General features: G+C 39.8%; 1 protein-coding gene across 1 annotated transcript in view; it reads right to left on the reverse strand.

The window, feature by feature from the left end:
- The window catches only part of PTPRC (protein tyrosine phosphatase receptor type C), a 57,381-nt gene extending 34,013 nt beyond the window's left edge, over positions 1-23,368 (reverse strand). The window contains exon 1 of the mRNA XM_066555737.1: positions 23,264-23,368. Within this exon, the coding sequence (XP_066411834.1) occupies positions 23,264-23,330 (67 nt within the window). The 5' untranslated portion in view covers positions 23,331-23,368. The remainder of the gene's footprint in view (positions 1-23,263) is intronic.
- Between the last annotated feature and the right edge of the window lie 239 nt (positions 23,369-23,607).

Below are 23,607 nucleotides of genomic sequence, written 5' to 3' on the forward strand. Positions count from 1 at the left end.
CCAGGAATTCCACTTTTTACTCTCTTAACTGCATGAGTGGCTGTATGTACCCTCTACGTCTGTGTCTCTCTAACATCCCATGCAAAGTGGAGATAATGGCATATTGCAATTAGAAATTAATTTAAAATTATGAAGTTCATAGACAAGGGATCTGAAAGTGACATAAAAAAATATGCCCACATCCGTCTGATTGCATAAACAGGAACAGGCTGCAAAGAGAGAAACTCCTTGAACTTGAGCTCCCCAGACTGCCCTGCACACACTTACAAAAGCCTCTCACTATCTCAAAATCTGGATTGCAAAACCTGGGCTCAGTCCCTTCAGGGAAGCTGAGCAGCTTGAGCAGGTCAAGAAGGGGCCCTTACTTCATGTAACATCAAAAGCAATGGTGAACAGATTTCAGAAGAGAGCACAGTGCACACAACTCCTCTGGAATTCAATAAAAACATTAAGTGAAAGTGATTTCTTGATCCCATCTCCTTCTTTATTTTTCTTTTGGAACCAGATCAGTAATTTTGGTACCCAGCACTGGGTCTTTCACTGCATTTTAAATGTGTTCTTTTTTTTCCTCTTTCTCCATTTGCTATTTTCATTATAACAAACAGGAGATGTGAGATCCAAGTTTAATGAACCACCTGATAATCACAAGCAAAGAGAGGTGAAAATAGTTAATCTAATTTTTCTTTAAATCCTAAGCTGATCATCCTTTTCTAAAAGACTGTATGCTGAGTATTTCAGGAAATAGAAATACAGGCGCAGAACGGAAGGACTCCACTCTGCTCACAGTGATTGTGGTGTCCCATATTCCAGCAAAAATCTAAAGCTCGTGTTCCTCAAGATATGAACAAGACTGATTTCAGTAACTCTTTAAATAATTCAAGGCAAAAAGAACATAAATAGTCTGTTCTTCCATCTTTTGCCTGTGGAAGGCAATTTTCGTTAGCATTTCAAGTTTTTTTATTATAGTTTTTTATTTTAAAAGAATTAAATGAATGGTCTGGGAAAGAAAAGAAAAATTGAAGGATAAGGATGCTAGACAGGAATTTATTTAGGAAAAGAATTGTATGGACCTTTCAATGTATAGGAGCCCATGGAAAGCCCTCAGGCTAAAGTTAAGAGAACATCCAATTTCATGCTCCAAATAATTTTACACTCTTCATATAGGCATAGCTATTCACAAGCTGGGAAATACCACAGACCTGTAAACATTTCTTATGTCTAATAATAAGAAATGTGTATATAGCAGCATTACATATCTGGCAATAACAATCCCACTTGGAGGTGGGAGGTCAGAAACCCAATTGGATTTGTAGCACAAATATCAGTTTGTACACACACATCCCCATAGATGGAGCAGTTTGGAAGTAGTGTGCATACTGTCTGCTGTGATGACAGATGGAAAAGCTGAAGCAGAAAGACACAAGTATGTGCAAATGTGGGTAAGGCTTTTCTAAGTCTATATTTTTACAGTATTTGGCTGAAATACTGGTGAATGTATGCCCACATGAACTGCTAAAATGTACTGCTCTTTCATTTTTAATATGGAAATATATAAGTTTTTGGTTTTTTTCAGTTGTGTACATGAAGGCACTTGAAGATATTATTCAGCACCTATTATTTTGCATTTCATATGTATGCCCCACAAATTGATAATGCAAACAAACTGAAAAAGACAAAAACTTCTGGTAGGTGTTCAAGGAAGCACAGAAATTTGTTACTTGTCATTTACTTCAGTAGGAATTAAGTATAGCTTGAAAAAAAATCATAGTCTGAAGAAAGATAATGTGAATCAAGACTTCTATAGGGTCTGGCATGTAACAGATCTCTTAATAACCCCCCAGCAGCACACAGAAGCAGGAAGTGGGCACTGACAGTGCTTAATTCAGCACTGGAAGGAAGTGCTGAATTCAGGAAGGCACATGAGCCTTCTCTGCACTCCCATTTGGTGCACAGAGACCAACTGAAGTGTGGGATCACCTGGATTTCCATGGGCTGCTCTGCACCAGCATGTAAACTGTTAGGAGTACTTGGATAAACTGAACTATGATCAAAGCCCTGCACAACCTGCAGCACCCTCACCCAAATTCTTTATAAAATTTTTCAGTTTTCATTATACTTGATGCTGAAACTGAAACTTTCAAGGTAGTTTAATTAATATTAATATTAATAATTAATATTAAAAATATGAAAGACTATTTTTAATAATGCCCAACATTAGCAAGGCAACTGAGAAAAAAAGAGACTGCAGCATTTTAGTCAGGATTATCAAGAATAGCCTCATGAGCATAAGCTTTGAAAAATCTACAAAAAAGTAAAACTCTATTTTCTGGATTTCCATTTTGCCACATAAGATCCTTTTGTAGGATATTCCATGGTTAAGGATGGTCAAGAAATTCCATGGTCAAGATGCTCTGCTCATCTGCTGATGAATAATAAATTCTGCCATGTTAATACAATGTGTTCTTTCTTTCCTTTTGGACATAAAATATGTTTTTTATATACATTTACATAAGCAAGACCCAAAGAAATTAAGGACAGACAAACATTATCTGCAGTGACAACAGCATAAAGCAGTCTGAAATAGTGCAATGAAAGTTGTGTCTCTCTGTTTTTAAGGCTGATAGGGTCAAAAGAAAGCTTTACAAAGACTTTAGAACTTTCAAGAAAATAAGGAACACAATGATCAAGGAATGGAACCCTGTACCAAGGATATAATGTGTTTATGTTTGGGTACGAATAGCCAGTCCTCCAGGACCACAGCAGATGATGTCAAATAAAATTGAACTAAAGGCTGTCAATTCATTTTTGGCACAGGTATGGGGCCAACAGCTACCCCAAAGGAACAGGATTCTCTGATGAATGGAAATGGATCTTATTAACAGAATTGTCCAATGAATGCAAGAAATGGCACTAAGGTCCACAAGATCTCCTACACTGAGCTGAGATCCCCCTGCTCAATCTCCCATCATGAGTGACTGGGAACTGACAGAGAGAGGAGCTGAGATGAGTGGCTGATGGTTCAGCGGGATCCCACAGCACTTGGTATCATGAGGAACTTCTCACATTAGAACCATTGCAATCTACTTGACCATGGCTTTGGTCCACATTACATGAGAAATACCAGCCTCTTGCCAGAGCATCGGCCCTCCAGCCAGGAGTGCCAGTGCTTTTACTTGTGCAAAGGTGCACAGTGCTAAAACAGGCTTAACTGCCAAGCTTGTTTTGTCTTTCGGTTTTAAGTTACTGGCAGCTGCTAATGAAAGTCATCTTTTACCTCATCAAAGTTAATGAGCTTTGGCACTGCACTCCTGAATGTGGCTGTAAAAGTCCTGCTTCCGCCTGTAGTTGTTACTGCTTGTTCAGGGGCCTCTCTGCTGGCATTGCTGTACTGTGGAATCCTGTCCTTTTTGGCTATGACTCATCACAGTCAGTCAGCCACACGATCTAACTCCCTTTTCAGTTTAAATCACCTTCAGGTTAGATTTGAGTGGCTTAACTATGGGAGGGTTCCCATTGTCTTGTTTCTGCCTTCAGACCTTAGGGGACAAAGCTGAGAGCCACTGCTGGTATTTATCCATTAGTCAGCTCTAAGTTTTGCTTTGGCAGAGATATAGAGACATCACATAAAGCAGATAAAACTCACTGCAATCCACCACCTCAGCAAGAAGGGGCAGGGGAATTATTTTAACACTTAAAAGCAGATAAAACCCTTGCTACATGTGTTTGGTCTGTAGTATAAGTTTGACAAAATGTCTGCCTCTGTTCCTCCCCAGGCTCTGCGTTAATGCTGACACTGACAACAGCTTATGGAGCACGGCTGACATGTGAATGGACTCAGAGGGGGAGCTTGGGCAGGTGCTGCAGGGCTCCAGTGCCTTCTGCACATCCACCCAACAATGCTACTCTCCATTGTGCAGCTTAAAATTGCAAAAGCCATATGTGATTGGGTGCTTTTTGCCCTCTTTTTTGCCTCCTGCCCTCCCTGCCAGCCAGTGTAGGAGCTCCTGACTCAATGCTCCTTCAGCAGCCGACCTCTAAACTGCAATGGCCCCACATTCAGGGGGCTGGTCCCTACCTGCCTGGCTCCTCATTATCTTATCATTGTGCATCTGATTACAAAACACTCCAGGAAAGATAGCCCTGATGATGCCTCCACAGCACAACCTGAAAGATGTGTTCAGTCTAACTCAGTAGTCAAAAACTGACATGTTCTTGCACCAGAGTTTCACTAGGAACTTACGGCAGCTTCAGACTTGCCACCTAGACTGCCTTTTAGGAAGCCTTGACAGTTTGCTATCTCTCTGCCAGCTTGATCAGAAGTTCTGAAATTCAGAGGCGATAAGATCACAAGGATTAGTTCAGTCTTCTACAGAGATAGTAGTTCAGATTCGCTTGCCCAGCAGGCCTGTGATGCATAACCATATTACTATGTTTATCTTCCTGGTCTTGACCAGTTTTCATTGGATAATAAGGTTTGACTTCAATAAACTAAGAAGCTCAATTAAAATTTGTATTTCTTTTCAAATGACATACTGATTTCAGACAAATTTCCAAAATAGACCCACTCAGCCCTATTTAATAATTTATTGCTAAAGTTCAATTAAAGTTGCTAACATGATAGAGTAATAAAAGGAGAACACCTACTTCCCTGGTTAATAACTTAATCTGAAACATATATGTATTTAAAAAATCAAACACAGTTGAATTTTTCAATAATTTTAAGCTGCATATTCAACATCTTTGGTGCAAGGGTAACAGATACAGGAACTGGCAGCAAATAATGATTACAGATGTACAAGAGTTGCATTAGCTACCAGTTTTGTGAATTTACTCCTGTTCACCTGCAAACCTAATATGTCAGAGAAGCAGCCAGAGCTGGTTTTGCTCTTCCTCTGCCACCACCAGGAAGAGTTGCATGAGCAGAGGGTTAAGCTCCCAAGGCACCCTTTCAACTGTGCACAGTATAATGCAAATCAAGTATAACTTTTTAGTCTTTGCTGGTTTTTAACAGTGTTTGGAACTAATGGACTTATTTCAATTTCAATTTCCTGGTATATGGCAGTCAGCAAGAACTAAATGGTGTGACAGGATGTGGGTGCCTGAATTTTATCTCAATTTAGCAGAGCACTGGTCTGCACTTAGCAAAGCAGCTCTCAGCTTGCACTGCCAGCAAGCACCTTCCCATTCCCAGGCAAGACTGCCTGTCAACCCACAAATGAGTAAACTTCCTCACTGAGGTAAGGGGAATGGTGGCAATGTACAGAAGCATTAACACTTCAGCCTACATTGTTTGAAGACACAGAATTTTGCAAAACTAAAGAACCAGAAAGTGTAGTTGCCCGAATGATTCATTTTTTTCTTCATTTTTAGAGTGTTTTTTTTAGCTACAAAGCACAACACAGGCAACCACCCCAATGACACAAACTTCATGGTACACTATGGGATGGCCAATATCTAAGAACAAAGTGCCATTTCCCTTCTGTGAGCACTGCACAAAATATCCAGAGACTGTCCTGGGCCAGGATGAGCAAGCTGCCTAGTACAAACATTCAAAGTTCTTTTTTCTTTTATCCTTCTGCTATTACTATTTCAAGTATTTTTTAACTATTGAAACTTCATTGGTCTATCCAAAGTCCAAAGAGCCACTATTATTAAAATGATGATTGCCTGGCTACCTCTACCACAGCAGCTGATGCTCAGGCAGCTGTTTGGTTTTTTTTAAATTGGAATTTCATATTCTTAAGTCCTTCAAGAAATGTTGGGTGAATTCCACACCATTCAGCTCTGAAACTTACTTCCTAAAGACAACATGCACAAGTTTTTTTTTTATAAGCTTATTCATAAGCTCTTCTTTCCTAAAAGAAAATCTAGCATTAGTTAAAAAAAAAATTTAAAAAAGAAGGCACAAGGTCCCATTTCTGCTCTTCTCCAGTGCTCCCAGAAACACCTTGTGCTGTTAAACTGCTGGGCCCCCTCCTAACACCACTAACAGATTGTAGCCAACCCTGCCTTCTACTGTTGCCCTATACTTTCCAGCACTGAACAGGAATCTCTCTGGGGCTGACTGCATGAAAACTTGGTAAAAAAGGCACTTTAGTCTTCAGTTTTATTGCTTCTAGTACTTTTTAACAATCTAGCAAACCATTGAGTTATTCACAGCTTTTCTCATACATTGGAATAATTTGTTAATTAATCATGGTTTATATGATTTCCTGAATTCATTTCTTCATTTTGGTAATAATTACTTTGAATTTATCTAGAGTAGTAGATATTATCTTTAGTTAGTATCCCTTTAGATGGATTTTCATCTTCAGAAAACCACTACTACCTACACAAACACTTACAGCCCAGCCTTTATTTTTTTCTCTGGCTTCACTGCTCCCTCTCCATTTAGCCTGAGGCACACACTTGCACAGTGTGTTGTCATAATTTCCTGACAGGTTCTAGGATTTCAGTTTATATTTGTATACTTTCTTTCCATACATTCTACAATGCTTTCTCCTAGAGCTAACTTTTAAACTCTTGTCCCAAAGAAGACTAGGGCTCATATTCTACAGACATAGCACTGGGGATTTCAAAGGAGATGTAACTTTTACTGCTTATATTACACCCAGAGGATAGCATATAGACTTCCAATACATTGCATCTATGTAATATACTCACATTTCTCACTTTATAAGTGTGCATATACTTTTACAATACTAACTCCAAATACTACTTATAATACAGAAGCTCTTCATAATGTATCTCTGCCACTGCCTTAAACTGTGCCAACTGTCCTTTGGTTAGGTATGCTGGGAGCTTGATACAACTGAGTGAATTAACTCTGTTTCTTTGTATGCCCAATTTCCAGTCTAACTTAATGGTGTTTGCAATGAGATTCTACAAATGTGTGCCTTGTCCTCATAAAGAAGAATGCAAACTCAATTAGTGTGCACTCCCAAGCACTGGCAATGGAGGATTTTTCAGACCATTAAAACAAATCACTGCATCTGCACATTGTTACCTGTGCTGTTTTAAACTAGAATATATCCTCTGTGAAAAGGTATCAATTAAAACATGACATTAAACCAAGCCATGAGGTTCTTTTAGGTAAAAAGTGATGACTTACTACAGCAAGAGCAAATCAATCACTGGAAAAATTGCACACTGCCCAAGAGTATGATGAAAGGCATCCAAATGGCCCCAAGTTCCATCCTTCATGCATCAGTAGAAATAGATGAATATCACTATATCAACAATCCTGACAATGTTTCCAAGACTGCAGATCCAGATCAAGCACCTGACACCAAGGGGAAGCACCTCCATCTGCCGCACTACATGAAGGAAGCCTAAACCTGCAGAAGAGATGGAAGCAGCCATGTGTGTCAGGGTGACTTCCTGGACAGCCAGAGGTCTGACAGCCAGGCAAGGATGGCACACCATACTCCTCCCCTACCATATCATTTTTATGGATTTCTTTTTATTTCATAGTTTGCATTATTAAGCTTTTTGAAAAGATTCCTATTAATACAGTTTCTCTAATTTACATTTAAAACCCCCTTACTATTAAAGAAAAAAAAATCTGCATAATAAAATTACAAATATTAGAAAACAGCAAAAATCAGTTGATTTCAATAAAGTTGCCCTGACAGACAGATCATAAATGCCAGTGGAAAGAAATACAGAAAATTGATTCTGTTTAATTATTAATCTGCTGACAGCACAAAGTAGTGCAATGGACCTGGGTGTGTCCTTGAAATGCCTCTAACCTTTGTAAGCAGTAAAGTGGTCAGAATTTGTTTTGCAGAAGATGAACAACCCCTGCATCTCCACAGAATCCTTTGAACCTCCCAGATGCGGAAAATCTACCCACTGTGGTGTTTAAACTTCATTTTTGTTTCTGTAGCATGCAGACAATTCCTATCCAAATTGAGAAACTAAGCAATCTTTTTTACTTCCTCTCTTTTCCCCATAACAAGGCTTCACCTATGAAGAAGGCACAAGCTGGGCTGGTGCTTGCCAACTTGATAATTATATTAATATATCCATCAAAAACAATATTAGAAAGACTCACCAGTAAGACTGCAAGCACTGGACAATAAAACAACATTAAATCTAATTCTTTTTAGTAAAGAATCATCAAAGAGCTGAAATTCAGAAAGAATTTTTGATATTAAAACAACAGCAGGAATATGAAAAGCAAGTGTATCATAAAGATAATGAGTAGAGAGACCAAGCTAGGATGTATTTGCAATCAAACTAGTTTCTCCTCTAGCAACTGCATTGTGAAGCATCTAGATGGAATCTGTGGTCAAGAAACATCTAACATTTCAAAAACTCAGCATCGCACACTGTCAGCCATTTCCAGGATTATTATGAGTGAAATCTCCTGTCTCTATATGACAAGAAGTCATAGGGATTTGGGTTTGAGCTTGTTTTTGAGCCAAAAGCTTTGAAGCACTTTTTGTTCTGAAATGTGGCATCACAATGAATTTTGTGACAGATCATTTTCCTAATGATCACATTTCCTGTAGTGAGGCTTTTCATCTTCCTCTATGACTGCACCAACACTGCAACAACACATACTCTGTAACACCTTCCACCTCCAGTGAAAAGGCTCTTACAGTCCCTTAGATTGAAAGAGGACTCAAAGAAATGTGTCACTCTGACTTAAGTCCTGGATCAGGACTCTGCATCACCAGCACAGCTGTTTTGATTTGGGGGTTGGACTTATTTCACAAGAAAGTTACATAGTAACTTCTATAACAATCTGCCTCACTAAGACTACCATCATCCTGATCATGTTAATTCTCATTTGCATTTGCCTCCTGCAATGCCACAATAATTCCAGATCAGAAAACAAATGGAGCTGCTAAACATACCAAGCCCTGCTATAAAACTACTGAGACATCACTGTTACTTCTCTGGTCTTGATTTACTCTTGCTCATGTTCATTAAAAAATGCCACCCTCTGATCTGACCCAACTGTCCAAGCAACCCTTTTATTTGTGCTCAATTTGATACCTCTGACTGGAATTAGGCAGAAATTTTCTGGAAGAAGTCCTCAAGTCCTCCTGCAGTAGTCTTTGCTGAATTTCACATTAAGTTCTTGTGTCCACCCTTACTTGGATGACAAGTACTTTATGCAGAAGGTTGACCCAGGATTTCTGCAACTGGCTGAGGTGATGTACAGGCCTCCTACCATGCTGCTGATTGACCAACAGGGTTCACCAAATTAATGGTTCGTTTCATGCATTAATCAGTGTTATACTCAGTTTGGCCTGTTCAATATGGCTTTTTGCTTCAGTTTGCTGCAAAGTATGTGACTTCCTTTATGAAATTACAGTCACAAACAATCAACTTCAATGTTTGGATTAAAAAATGCTCCTTCTTTTGTCTTCATTTCTGATTCTCTTTTTTTTGGCTTCTTACTCAGCAAAAGTAAGAGCTTTTCTTTTTTTTTCAGCAGCTTTTCAAGTGACCTTTTGGAAGTCAGCTATCTGAATGTTTCCATTTACCACAGAAATAATAACTTTTACTAGCTAAATTGTTCTGAGCTCCGTGGAACAGTAAGACTTTTAGAAAGGTGCAGTGAATTCCATTTATGAAGTAGAAATATTTTATATCAGCTCTATGAGGTGACAATTTGCTGTGATGAACAGGCGTTCCAAGGCTCTTTTCTTTTGCATTTCCTTTAATAAATAATGTTTACCAGCACCTCCTGAAATAAATACGTGATCTGATTTCTGCAAATACATACTTTTCATGGCTTGTGAATCCTGAATGGTGTCTGTGGGGGGGGGCCAAGAGACCAACTGTGTGTCTGGCCTGATAAATGATGTAGTTTAAATTCTGTATGAGGAACCCAAGGAATTTGAGCAAATTTAAACTAGTGAATAACTCTGCTTTCTTAATGGCACAGATTTAAATAAGCAAGACACTGAAACATTATTAACACTGATTTTAAAGACAAGCTATGTTGTTTTAGGCAAAACTCTCACAAACATGAGAGCTTCTCCAGGTAAGAATCTCCTGAAGAGGCACTATAATCCTTTCTCTAAGCAGAATTCCTTCCCCCACACCGGTAAGAATTGCCTATACTCTTAGACTGGAAGACTGAGAATGTTCTGCCTACACTTCCTGGAAACTGTGCCTAGGCCTGTGTGTCTGCTTTTATCAAAATATCCATCAAAGGTCAGGTAACTTTCCATACTCATCTAGAGACAAGATGCTACCTATCCTGATGAATCAGTTCAAGAGTGTTAGTGCTTTTCCCTCAAAATAGATCAGATACAATCACTAAGAAAATGAAGGGCATTATTTCCATGACTGTTTCCAAGCATGCTCAGAATTACAATGATAGTAGATTCCACAGCTTCTTCCACTGTGGCACTCCAATCAGCTCTTTCCTGGCTTTGGAGCTGGGGGCAGGAGACAAAGGGCTGAGCAGGAAATCAGTCAGGAAGGGCTAACTAGACTTCTGCACTTCTGACAGCTATGAGTATGGGACACTGAGCACTAGTTTTAAAAAAGAAAAAAGAGAAAAAAGAGAAAAGGCAAAAAAAAATCCTATCACTGAAGAAATACTGGAGATAAGCCAGTAGGTTTTCATCCTCTTAAGACTAATGCCAAAAGGTGACTGTGCCTGCAGTACTAATTTACTTCTTTCATGAGAAACTCCCTGATTTACAGGGAAAGAAAACAATGACTTTTTATAAAGTAAAAAGCTTTTCCTTGCTAAAGTGTTCTGAGCTCTGTGGAACAGTAAGACATTTGGAAAGGTGCACTGAATTCCATTCATGAAGATGAAATATTTTATATCATCTCTATGAGGTGACAATTTGCTATGTCACAAACAGGTGTCCCAAGGCTCTTTTCTTTTGCATTTCCTTTAACAAATAATGTTTACCAGCATCAGGGCTGCTTTTTATAACAAAATCATACACACATAAGCTGTTCCAAAGTCATTGCCCAGGGAGCAAAGGCAATTACTCAAGAGATAGCAAATATCCATTTATACTGCCAGTGCAAAGCCTCATTCCTTTTCCTTTCCTAACACTGCTGAACATCCACAGAGAGGTTTCGTTCCATGATCACAGACTGCTCTTTTGGTCCAGCTTAGAACACATCTCCAGAGCATGTGGTAAAGATGCCTTTCACCTGCAGAGCTGATTCTGTGCTTGAGCCATGGAGTAAGGGAGGCAAAGGGCCCTGAGATCACAGAGATCTCACAGCTAAGTAGGGAAATGGTGGCTTAGGTAACAGGATGAATATTCCAGCTCTCATCACAGAATTCTTCTATGATGTTACATAATGTACTCACACGAAATTTTACATGCAGCAATCATTAATAATTGGTCTGTATTTAACAGGTTCTTAATTATACCAGTCTGACTGACAGAAGTGGTGACCTTTCAAAATTGAAAATTAATCTGAGACAAGCACCCCTCTCCTTAAAGCACCCCTAACTTCAGTTTATTTTTCTGATTATTAGACTGATCTTCTCTTTGGGCCATTTTATCATCACAGGTATGAAAATCTATATGTGTGTTGCACTTAGCTAGAGAAGATCAGCAGCAGCTTCAAAAAACATAAAAAGAAACAAGTATTTCTAGTTGTAGAATGTTTTCAGTAGCAATTCTGTAAATATGGCCTGAACTGTACATTGAGCAACACAGATATAAAACACTGAACAGGTTTTCATTCTCTTCACAGAAAAGAGAATCCAGTAGAGGAAAAACCTCTTTCTGAAGTTCTGAAGAATTTCTTTCAGTGAAGATACTGATTGCATCCACCACCACTGCAAAGATCTGGTATCAGCCATATGTCAGCTTTATCACTCTATCATTGCAGTGCTCTTCAAACACTACCTTAGAGATCTAAAGCAATTTTTAAAAAGTGTGTAGGGTTACTGTACCTGTTTCCTTCCCCCTATGGTTACTCGTTATCTCGAGGAAAGGCTGTCATAACAGACAGAGATCAGATTTTACAGAAAGATTATATTAATAAACAGTTATTACACACATCTTACACAATACAACTCCATTCAAGGCTCTGCTTAGAGCTGTATCATATGATCAACTACTGCATTTGAAAACCAGAGCCATTCCAAATGCTTAACATTTTATAACAAAACCTTTTCACTCAAACTTGCAGCCATCCAGGACCCAAAAGTCCTTATGACCCTGAAATCTTACACTGCAATTAAAAACAACTAATTCCACAAAAACCAACCAAACAAAAAACGAACCAAAACCCCCCAACCCTTTGTAGTGTTCAGTAGATATCTGTAAAAAGATATTCTCTACTGTATTACAGATCCAGGTCACACTTGAATTAATTGCAGATCTTGCATCTACAGATCCTGCATTTACAGAATTCACCCTCTGATAATCAGGAAATAGGATTTTTTTTTCTTTACAGTCTAAATAAATCAGTTAGATCAATTACAAGTCAAAATAATTTATTATTGTTATTACTATTTATGAGCACTTAGATATGAAAGTGCTGAATGCAACCTGAAATTTTTTTGAACTGAACAGAACAGAACGTGGAACCTCTCTTCCACATGCAGATGCTGTTCATGTTAGCTCATCTCCTGCAGGTAGAGCAACAGCTACAAGAACTGAGAATCAGGAGGGTGGGATTACATGCTCTACCATACCAGACAGTGAATGTGTGTGTGTGTGTTTGTAACACATCATCCACACACTCTGTTGTTTGTTTACTGTATTTCACTCACTGGTGGGAGAATGCAATATGTTAATGAAAGGATTCAACAGCTGGAGAAAATAATCATTGTAAATAAATATAGTGCCTTTGTATGTGACCTGATTTTTTTATTGTTTCCACACAGCAAGAGAAGAGCTACCTTTTTACCTACATTAGTTTCATCATTAAGTGTTATCCCAGGAATACTTACACCAGTTGTTGGCATGTATGAAGGTTTTAAGAGGGCAATGTGATGATATGTGCAATACATGGGCCTGTGTAGGATAGTTCATCTTGAATCCTGGGAATAATTGATTGAATGCTGCTTTGAATGAGATGTTGTATGCCCCTTTCTCAGAAAAATAAATAAATAGCACAGGGGATTATTCAAGTTCTCTGGCTGGCCACATATGCTGCTATCACTTTTTCCATTATCAGTGTTTCCTTTCACCTCTATAGCATTCCCTTTTAAGAAACATCCATGCTATCCAGAATCAGATCAGAAATCCTTCGAGGACAAGACCATACTTCATCCTACATTTGTCCAGCACCTGGCCCAGCAAGACCACAGCTATTGAAAATAGCCCTCCTAGAAACACAGAAGAAGACAGTCACAAACACACAGAGGAGCAGCTCCTTCCTGATTTCCCAATAGCTCTTTCTTTCCTTTCCAAGTATTCAGAAAAACTTTTAGAAAATATTAACTTGCAGCTGAACATCACAATTTTTCACATTGTCTCAGTGACCAACACATGGAGGTCCTCTGAAAATCTGATCATTTTATTCTATGTAAAAACAGTTCCCAAGTGTTTTGGAGCTTACAGTCAAAGCCAGGGATATCTCTTCTAAACAGTTTTCGCAGGGACTTGAAGTTCAAAGACTCCCAGTAGGTTTAAAGGAAAAAAAAAAAGGAAAAAAAAAAAACCAAAACCCAAACCAGCAAAACCAGAAAGATAAAATAAATTCTGTAAGACACTGAAAAGCCTTTTCAGACTTTCCACTGACGTCACCACTGAGGTGAGACTCAGGTGAGCAGCAATTCTATTATGAAGAGAAACAGAGAGCATCAGCTGCAGTGAGAGCAACTGAAAATGGCATTTCTGACATGCATTTTGTTATGAAAATGTCTTCCTTGCTTGGTGAAAAGTGTGGTTTTTCAAGCCATGGTTTGCAAGCAGTCTTTCCCTTGCCATTTAAGGCACCCTCCCACAATGACGACACACTCGATGACATCCACATTGTAAATGGTTTTCTTTCCAATATTAACACAAAAACTTCAACCAGCTACTGCATCAAACACTTGCCTATTTATTCAGGGCAGTGCAAAATTGCATCTTAGCAGGCTATTGAACCCTGCATTAATTACAGGAGGAAGACAAATGCAGCTGTTGCTTTTTTATTAACTTTTGGAATAATTGATGCACATATCTTGGCATTTTTCTCCTGAACTGTTCTGTGATTTATAATTAATTTAATGCATCATGTGTGGATTCAAAAGGCATCTGTAGGTGAGTTCCAGAACTGTATGCTTCTATAAATAATATCTTACTACATAATAAAACTTAACTATTTTATCACTTCAAAATCCTCATGGCCAAACTGACCAGTCTGCAGAAAAGTAAAAAATGCTAAATTTGGCAAGCCAAAAAACACAGGACTTAATGAAAGTTTCATGTCTGAGTATTACAAAGCCTTGATCCGTTACTGTCAAGGTTATATAACTCTTTACAGAATTCACATTCATTTCCTTGAGCCGCCTCCCTTGTATTCAGCAGCATTCCACTGTAAACCTTCTAACCTGTAGAGAGGAAGCTGACACTGGGTTAAACTGTTATTATTCATATATTTTTTCTAAGACCAGGAATACTGGATGTCTCTCAGAAACATTTCTTTCTGTCATTTCATTAGCAGACAGACAGCAAAATCAGAAATGCTACTAATGTCTACTAACGCATATTTCTTTCTGCTCTTTCACATCTTTCCCTCAAACTTTAACCACATTTCTTACCTCAGACTAAGACACCAGACTGCAGGTGTGTGCAGGATGTAGAAAGATCTTTCACTTCTGTTGAGGCAGCACAGTTGAGCATAGCAGCATTAATGAAGCTGAAAACCAAGTCAAGCTTTTTTCTGTACTTGTTAAGCAGTCTGAGATATCCCAAATATCACACTTCCACTCACACACATTGCACATGCATATTCACAGACTGCATTTTGGGAGGAGGGACCTTGTGTACTGCACACAAGAGATCTAGGGCAATAATCTCTTACTGCCATCAAGGACCAAGTAAAAAAAAAATTCCACATAATTTAAAAAATATACGTTTCATCATTTAAAGTCTTCCAAGAAAGTATGATATGAATAAAGAAATCCTCCAGATACTCTAACCAAAACTCATTAAAACTGGAAGATTTCTCTAAGATGTATACACAGGTGATTTTTCATTCTTTTGGACATCAAAAGTCTGTGTTAAGAGGTTAATCAAACTGCTGTAGTAGCAGCCCTGGTCATCTTTCCTTTTGTTATGTGAGTGTACAATTTTACATTATATGCTGACAAAGTCAACTTGGCCTGCACTTCTCTAGAACAGTTGTGCAGGTTTATATCTGCTACCACTGTGACTCCTAAAACACCTAATTTATTAGACAGGCTTCCTATTGTATTTACCCTTAGGTGTGGAGGATTCTTTACAACATGAATCCTTTTGCAGCTGTGGTCTGTTTAGCACACCTCAGCTCATCCACAGACACAGGAAGTAAAAGGCTGGTGGTCCTGTTCTGGTGTCTCAAGAACTCATTGACCAGCTTCAGATATTTCACCCAGTAATGGGTAAAATAGAGACTCAGTTGATGTGATCATGTTTTACAGAATTTCAGATTTGCTAGGGTTATGCATTGACAATGTGCCTTAGGACTGACAAAAAGGTACCAATTTATGTACAAGTCATTTGCCCCATACTTTTGCTTTCTTTGCTCAGATACTCTACCCAAAATACTCTAATGCAGAGCCAGTTTCATCACATTAATTGGTGGTAGTTTACATGTTGCAAGACACAAGCATACCTGTAAATATTTAAGGAATTAGGACTCTACATTTTCAGCAAGGTAAGTGTTACTACCTTCAATCTGACAGATGATGAAACTGAAGTCTGGAGAAATGAAAGCAACACTTCACACCAGGAGTTTCTGAGACAGCCCAGACTGCAGCTGACTTCTGTCTCTTAGATCTTATTCTAGAAGCCTGACTCTGCTTTGTTGTTTATCTTACCCTATTTTTTCCCTACATAAATCTTAACTTACAAGCCTCCAGAAACAGTTCAGAGCTTAATACTATCTTAAATATTCAATTCAGTTTTGCAGTGTGTATGATTACCTAGAAAGGCAATGCTGGCCCTATATTTTTGTAACATCTCAGCTGAGGTTCTGTATTATATACTTCTCTGAGTGTAAAAATCTTTGAACTCATATAGGACATATGCTCCAGTTAACGAACTACTATTTCCTTATATATTTTACAAAGAGCTTCATTGTGTGGCTTCATTTTTCTATTAGACAGCTATTTTGATTATTTCTCTTACTGTCAGGAAAAGAATCTATTTCAAAAGGCAATTAAAAATATTCCTCTGTGGAGTCCACATTTTTGAAACAACAAAAAAGTCATTCATGCCCTAAAAAAAGGTACCTCTAGAGCTCTTTGCAAGGCAGTGGGATTATGAATGAAGAACAGACAGATTGCGAGAGAAGTCTTTGAAACTAAAGAATAGAAACCTAAGCAAGCAGGCCAGCCGAGAAGGCACTGACACAGAGGGAATAACTGCAAGAACAGTACTGCAAAGTAGTGGTATAAAAGAAAAGAAGTGGATCCTGTTAGCTATACAACACTATGGATAATATAAGCTAGCACTGAAGTGCTCACAGCTAGTTTCTAAAATCCTGGCATTGAAGGCCCCAAACTGCTTTACTTGAAAGGGAAAAAAGCCTAGAAATAGATAAAATGCTGTAACAGTTACTGAAACACCAGTGAAAAAGACCTGTTTGCAAGTGCATGGATAGCCTGGAAATACATCAGGACATGCAGGCTAAAAGAACAGTCAAGTTGCAGGGAAATAAACAACTTTTGTAACTGTATCTGTTATTTTAATCTTGATATTTACAGGAGGAAGTCAGAGTTTTGCCACTCCTTAAAACTTCTCACCCTTTTTTTTTTCTTGCACAGAAGTGCTTCAGGGCCTAAACTGAGCTTTGTGAGGCAACTACTTCCTCCAAAATATACTGGATGCACTTCATACGTTTGTCTGAAAGAAAAAGCCTGCTTGATTTCTGTTGTATAGGACTTAAGATAATCAGTGTGAGCGATGGGTATCTCAGGAGGATGCAGGAAGCAGCAGGGCTCGGGGACAATCGCTGTCTCACAGGCAGAGCAGGCAGTCACAGTGCCAGCAGCCAGCTCGGGGAGCCCATCTGCTCTGAGCAGACACAAACACCCGGGCCAGCCCTGCCTAAGCCATGCACTCCTGTAACACTCAGCCTCTGCTGGGGCTCAGAGGAACTCACAGCCACACAGCTGAACTCTTGCTAGCAAGCCTTGTCCAGCACTTCACACCTTCCTGCAGCACTTCTCACTCCTCTGCTGTTTTGGGTTCCATCTCTGCAGCCACCCCCGCACACTGTGCTCTCCCTGCTTTGGTTCTCACCCTGGGACTGGCAGCAGAGGAGGAACAGCCTCCCAAAGAAGGCAGACTGACTAAGTCTGCCCTTCTCTGACGTGCAGACACTTCAGAGATACTTGAGCTAACTACACCAGGTAGCTGACTGAGTACAGAAAGTCAAGCCATGTCAGCAGACTTCAGCATGGGTGAATTTCTTCTGCCTTCCTGGTGGACCAGATTTATGCTTATGAATATTAACTCTTAAAGTAGATAGAGAATGTAAACAGAGAACAAACATTTCCATGGCTTGCTGTTCTCTCCTAGCTCCCAGCAGGATACAGCAAATACCACAATGCAGCTGCACAGCAAAGGAAAACAGAATATATACAATGTATTCCCATCTTCGGAGTGGAGACTGCTGCTTGTTTAATGCATACACATGCTACTGGACTAGCAGGCAGTTCTGAAAATAGGTCATAGGAGTCAGAAAGACAGCTTGATTACTGACAGCACATTTGGAAAGTCACTTCATCCTGTTTCCTCCCCCCATTTTTTCTGCCTTATTTCATTATATATGCAGTATTTCTAATATGCTTACTTATGATTTGTTTTTCAGAACCTTAATATATAAATATAAGTTCACCAAATTGAAACTAAAGGAAGTGGTTCCAAATACCAAGCCACCAAGAGCTGGACCCTCTTTAGAACTGGTCTCTGCCTGCCAGTTTTTTTTTGCTTTCGGTCTACACTGGTAAAATATTCTTAGTATATCAATATACTGATGTGAGTGAATAAAAATGACTAGAACATGTCTTTTCCCTACTATATAAGAAAGACTCACTAGTCCAGAACCGATGTCTCTTGCGCTGTCTGCATCAACAGATATACCTACAGCACATCCACAACCCAGCCATCTGCTTGTTATGTTTGAACAGGTCTAGGTTAATGAGTAAAAAATCACATATTTAGTCCAAATCTGTATCTAATTTCAGTCCAGAAACCAAGTTGTTCAGCCAGAGTTCTGCTGAGCTCCAATCAACTTTGTGTCCTGCCTGTAGCTTAGGTATGACACCATAATGAAATTGAACTGCTTCCAGTTCAGCAGTTGTGTCTGGCCAGCGCAGGGAGCGAGCAGAGCTGCCAGGCACCTGCGTGCACACCACTCCCTGCCTCCATTCACTGGGAATAAAGCACTGGGGTGGTGCACAACATGTAAAGCAGGCAATTTGTTGTAAATAGTTAAGAGGTCCCTGAGTGCAGGACTCTGCAGTACACATTTCTGAAACCCTTGAGTGCACCAGTATAACAAAAAAGAACTGTCTCAAACAGAACCTGCAGTGGGGCATCTGTAAGAGGACAGCATCAGCAGTGATGCTCTTCACTTTCTTCTACCTTAATATACATTCTCCTGCCAGAGCAATTCCCCTTATACTTTATCCTACACATAAAATGAACCAATATTACTAAGTCCCAATGCTTAAAAAATTTGGTTGGCCAGACTCCTTCCTAGGGTATAGACTGACCTGTGAAAAAGATTTTCATGGAAAATCAGAGCCATAGGATAAGCTATCTGAAAAGAAAATGCAACACTTCCAACTGGAAACTTGCACAGCTCTTGAGCATGGAGACGACATGACCAGAATTTCAGGTGTATTCTGGTTTTGACTGTGGTAGAGTTCATTTTCTTCACACTACCTATCTTGGGGCAATGTTTGGATTTGTGATGAGAAATGGGGTTAATAATCCAGAGATGTTTTTGTTACTGCTGAGCAGTGCTTACACAGTCAATGCTTTTCCTGTTTCTCATACCACCCCACTACGGGAGGAGATTGTGGTCCCAACAAGCTGGGAGTGGACACAGCTGGGACAAGTGACCCAACTGCCCAAAGAGATATTACATATGGCATCATGCTCAGTACTGGGAGCTGAAGGAAGGAGGAAGTGGGGACATTCAGAGTGATGGCATTTTTGTTCCCAAGTAACAATTACATGTGATGGTGCCCTGCTTTCCTGGGGATGGCTGAACATATGTCTGCCCAGAAGAAGGAGTGAATTAATTCCTTACCTTTGGTTCCTCTTTACTTATTAAACTATCTTTATCTCAACCCATGATTTTTCTCACTTTTACTCTTCCACTCAATCCCACTGGGAGGCAGTGAGCATGCAGCTGTGAAGGGCTGAGTTACTAGATGGGATTAAACCACAACAGTTCCTTCTGATGCCCAACATGGGGCTCAGAAGGTTCAAGATAACAGCTTTGATTGGAATGTGCTAGATGGAATTTATAGCTGTTATTGCTCTTTGGCTGCTCCTGGGCTTGATGCCTTACAGTACATTAGTACAGTGCTCATCTGTGGCTGCTTTTTGCTTTCCCTCTGTCGTGCTGCTGATCCCCTCGCTCTGCTGTGCTTGGGGACATTTTGAGGACAGCCATAGTGCTGCACAGGGACTGGCACATGGCCCGGGCAACCCTGCTGTTTCTGTGCTGCTGTGCTGGACATGCTGGAACTCCAGTGTGAGCTTGAGTCAAAGGGACTGTGACCTGTGGGTGAGCCCACGTGGGAGCAGGATATCCTGAAGCTTCTCTGGCCATGAATAAGTCCACAGCAGAGAAGGTACATCTGGAAGTGCCTGTGGCAATGGCTGTGTCACAGTGCCACAGCAGGGGCACCCCTGAAGGCCTCAGGGCCCAGGGCCAGCTCCGTGCTGCAGCAGGGACACCTTGAAGCACCAGTGGCTGTTGGTGGGGCCCTGCTGGAGCACCTCAAAGGGTGTGGCCATGGACAAACCCACAGCAGAGCAGAAACAGCCTGCAGGGACTGCAGCCAGGAGCAAGGCCAGGCTGGGCAGGTTTGCTTTCTGAGGGGACAATGGCTGTGGGTGAGGCCATGCTGGAGCAGGTCTATCTCCAAAGGCACTGTGGCCCATGGACAGGGCCTGCTGGAACAGCTGCCCCTCAGAGCCCCTGTGGCTGAGGATAAGCCCATACACCAGTAGGTGTGTCCCTGAAGAGACTGCCTCATAGACAAGGCTCCAACTGGAGTACATACAACCCTAAGGGACTGCAGTCTATGGGTAAATCCAAGCTGGAATAACAGCAAGAGGAAGAGTTCATTGCATTGTTAAACCCAATAGGGAGTGGGTAAGAGATTGTAGTAGAAATACCTTTAAATTGTTGTAACCCATGATTTGAATTGCATGTTATAGGAATTACTATAACAAGGACCACCCAAACCTATGGAGAAAAAGCCTTACAAGAAACAGAGCAAGTGCATCAGGAACCCAAATTGAGCTGGCTTTAGTGCCCAATAACCACAAAACAAACCACCTCTCCTGTCCTGAGCATCACCACAACACAGAGCCCAAAGTCATGGAATAAGTGGACTCAGTGGACATGTGCTGGACATCTTATGAACACTTTGCAGTGGTATCTGTGTATTACACCAAAGGATGGGAAGTCAGGTGGTGGTTATCTACCTCTACTATCAACACGGTTTTAAGCACAAACCCATACTAGCTACTGTGTCCAAAATTAACATTATCCCAGACAAAACCAGCACAGAGCGCTGCTGAAGCTTGATACTTTTGACTTGGGGAAAAAAAAAAAAGTCACACCCAAAACTATCAAGCAATTATTTAGTTTCCTGAAATAAAGGAAGTGTCTCAAAACTGGGTGAAAGCTTTTGAAAGCTGTCAAATTGCTAAAACTTTTGTGGAGGAGGGGGGGAAACTTGAAATAATGATCTAATGGAAACAGTGCTTGTTCTGCAAGCATTTCTTTTTTCTAAAGGGAAGCAAAGGTGCTTTTCTGATTTTTCGGCTTGGGTTAGGGGTTTTTGGGGGACAGCTTTGGGGTATTGGTTGGTTTCTTAGGGTGTTTGATTAACACTACATATCTCTTTCTTATCAGAAAAATTAGTTGGCTACATGCTCTTCATTTGAGGGATTTACATAGTGAAAAAGCCTTTGTGCAGACTCTAACTTCTATTTTGTTTGGTTTAATGTAGTTTGATGCTCTTAAATGTAGCTTGGTGATTACAGGAAATAAGTGATGTTCTATAGGATGTCTGGGCTTGTGGAGGAAGTAAGACAACCTTAAAATTTCTCCTGCTAAGTTTTCAAAATCACTAGCTACAATAGGCTGCTGGAAAATAATTTTAGTAATAACAAAAGAAGTCCAAATGCCCATTAAACACTTACAACCAAGTGCCTGAAAAGTGATTGCCATAAAACCAAAGCCTACACCACCCTTTCAAAATTCTGCTCCTCCATTAACAAACCCCTCCCTAGGAGACTGCCCAGCATCCCTTGGCCACAAGTCAGAGCATTCTGCACAGCAAACATGAAGTATAATGGCTCTGTCACCCTGAGAGCAAATGCAACCTCTGCGCCAAACTACATCATAAAAACAAGGTCTATGGTGTCGTGGACTTGATACTACAGCATGAGATTTAATTAAGTGTAGTAGAGAGGAGTTAAAATATTTCCTTGAGGCTCTTCAGTTTAGAAAATGTAGAGATGAACTGGCTCAAGTCAGACTACTGTGTGTGAACAGAGAAAAATAACTATTACTTGAAATAAAAAGCTACTACCCATTTATCTGTCTTCCAGCCCTCTCTGTCAGCTAACATGTTGACTGACTGTGGAGGTGGCTGAGAGAGCAGACAGTAACCTGCCTTTTCTGGAGAAAAGGTAGCAGTGGGAAGTCTCAGAAGGACTTATAAAATGGAAAGTAGGACAGCAGATAAAAAAAAAACTATAGCAAAAGCAAGAGATTTTGTTCTCTTCCTCTACAGTGCAGCATTCACTTGTTTTCTTATAATCTCCAGCAGCTATCAACCAGATTTATGCAGTGCTGTCTCTGTTCAGAGACTTTGAGGGACAAGAGAGCTAATGCTCAGGCTTCAAATGCTCTTCTTAGCTGGTTATCAACTAAAGGCAGATCATTTTGTTGCTTACATCAGTATAAACCTGGAGTTACTATAGTGACATGAGGGTAGAAGCATGAATAAATTCAATGTAAATGAAAAGAGATTTCAGCCCTGCATATAACTGGCTGCCATTTCAGAAAAAATATTTCAAGCCATTTTGTGTCTGCCATCAACTACCCCAAATTACATTACTAGCTAAACTGATGGAAGATACATATACATAAAATGTTGCATTTTCTTCTGAAGAAAATATTTTCTTGAACAAGTATTTTCTTTACATTAAGTATTACCTCGAGACTAATTGCTTTTCTTGCTACTCTTTATCTGTAACATCTAACATGTTTTGCAAGATCATCCTCTTGAGCTCGATCTTTCTCTTAAAAAGTCAAGCAACAAATTCACCAGCACTAAGGTAATTAAATATTCCAAAGAGTATTTAAGGAGCAGCTTTTACAAAGTAAATAAATAATGTTTTACAAAATAAGTAATTTACCAATAGTAGAGATTAATTTACAACTTTTAGAACTTGTTACTAATCCTCCTGCAGTAAAAAAATCAAAACTTGAGGAACTGTAAGAAGATTCTGTAATCAGGGAGTGGCTAACATTGATGGGAAGACTTTTTTCCTGAAGGATTTAAACACAGAAAACCAGTACTACATCATGAGATGAAGCCAAACATGAAAACTACATGGAACAGGTTTATAGAAGAGACCTAAATGTATTCTTTTTCCAATTCAGCTACAAATGTGGTTGTTGTTTTAAATGGTCTGTCTAACTCTCACATGGGACCACACGGGAGACATTTTAGCCTAGTACATGATGCACCAATCTTCCTGACCTAGGTTTTTACACCACTGCACACAATTGTATTCTAATTTCTGAACCAAGATGGTATTTCTGCACTTTGCAAAGCTTTTCACTGGTTTTACATCTACAGAGGATATTGAGGGATCAAAATGAGAGAAAGAAAGATCAGTTTGCGACCTACCTTTGAGAAAAGCATCCTGTCCCAGAAATGCAACACCAAATGCTAAGAGTTTAAGCCACAAAAACATGGTTATTTCTGGAAATCAGGCGTATCCTTATGAAACAGCATGTGTCTCTCTCTGGAAAGCAAAATGAATGTTATCTGTCTGCAAAAGAATTTCTTCACAAAACTTGAACCCAGAAGGAGACTAACTAGGCACATACATTGCACTGCCTGCTTATCTGTGAAGGAGTTGCTTCCTCTGTTACCCTAACTAACCACTCGCAAACTCGCAATGCACTGTAGTGATGTCAGAGACAATTACTTCTTCAAAAAAACTTCTTTCAGTTTCCAGGAAGTCAAAG

Source organism: Molothrus aeneus, chromosome 9 (genome assembly GCF_037042795.1).
Source record: "Molothrus aeneus isolate 106 chromosome 9, BPBGC_Maene_1.0, whole genome shotgun sequence".
Taxonomy (NCBI): domain Eukaryota; kingdom Metazoa; phylum Chordata; class Aves; order Passeriformes; family Icteridae; genus Molothrus; species Molothrus aeneus.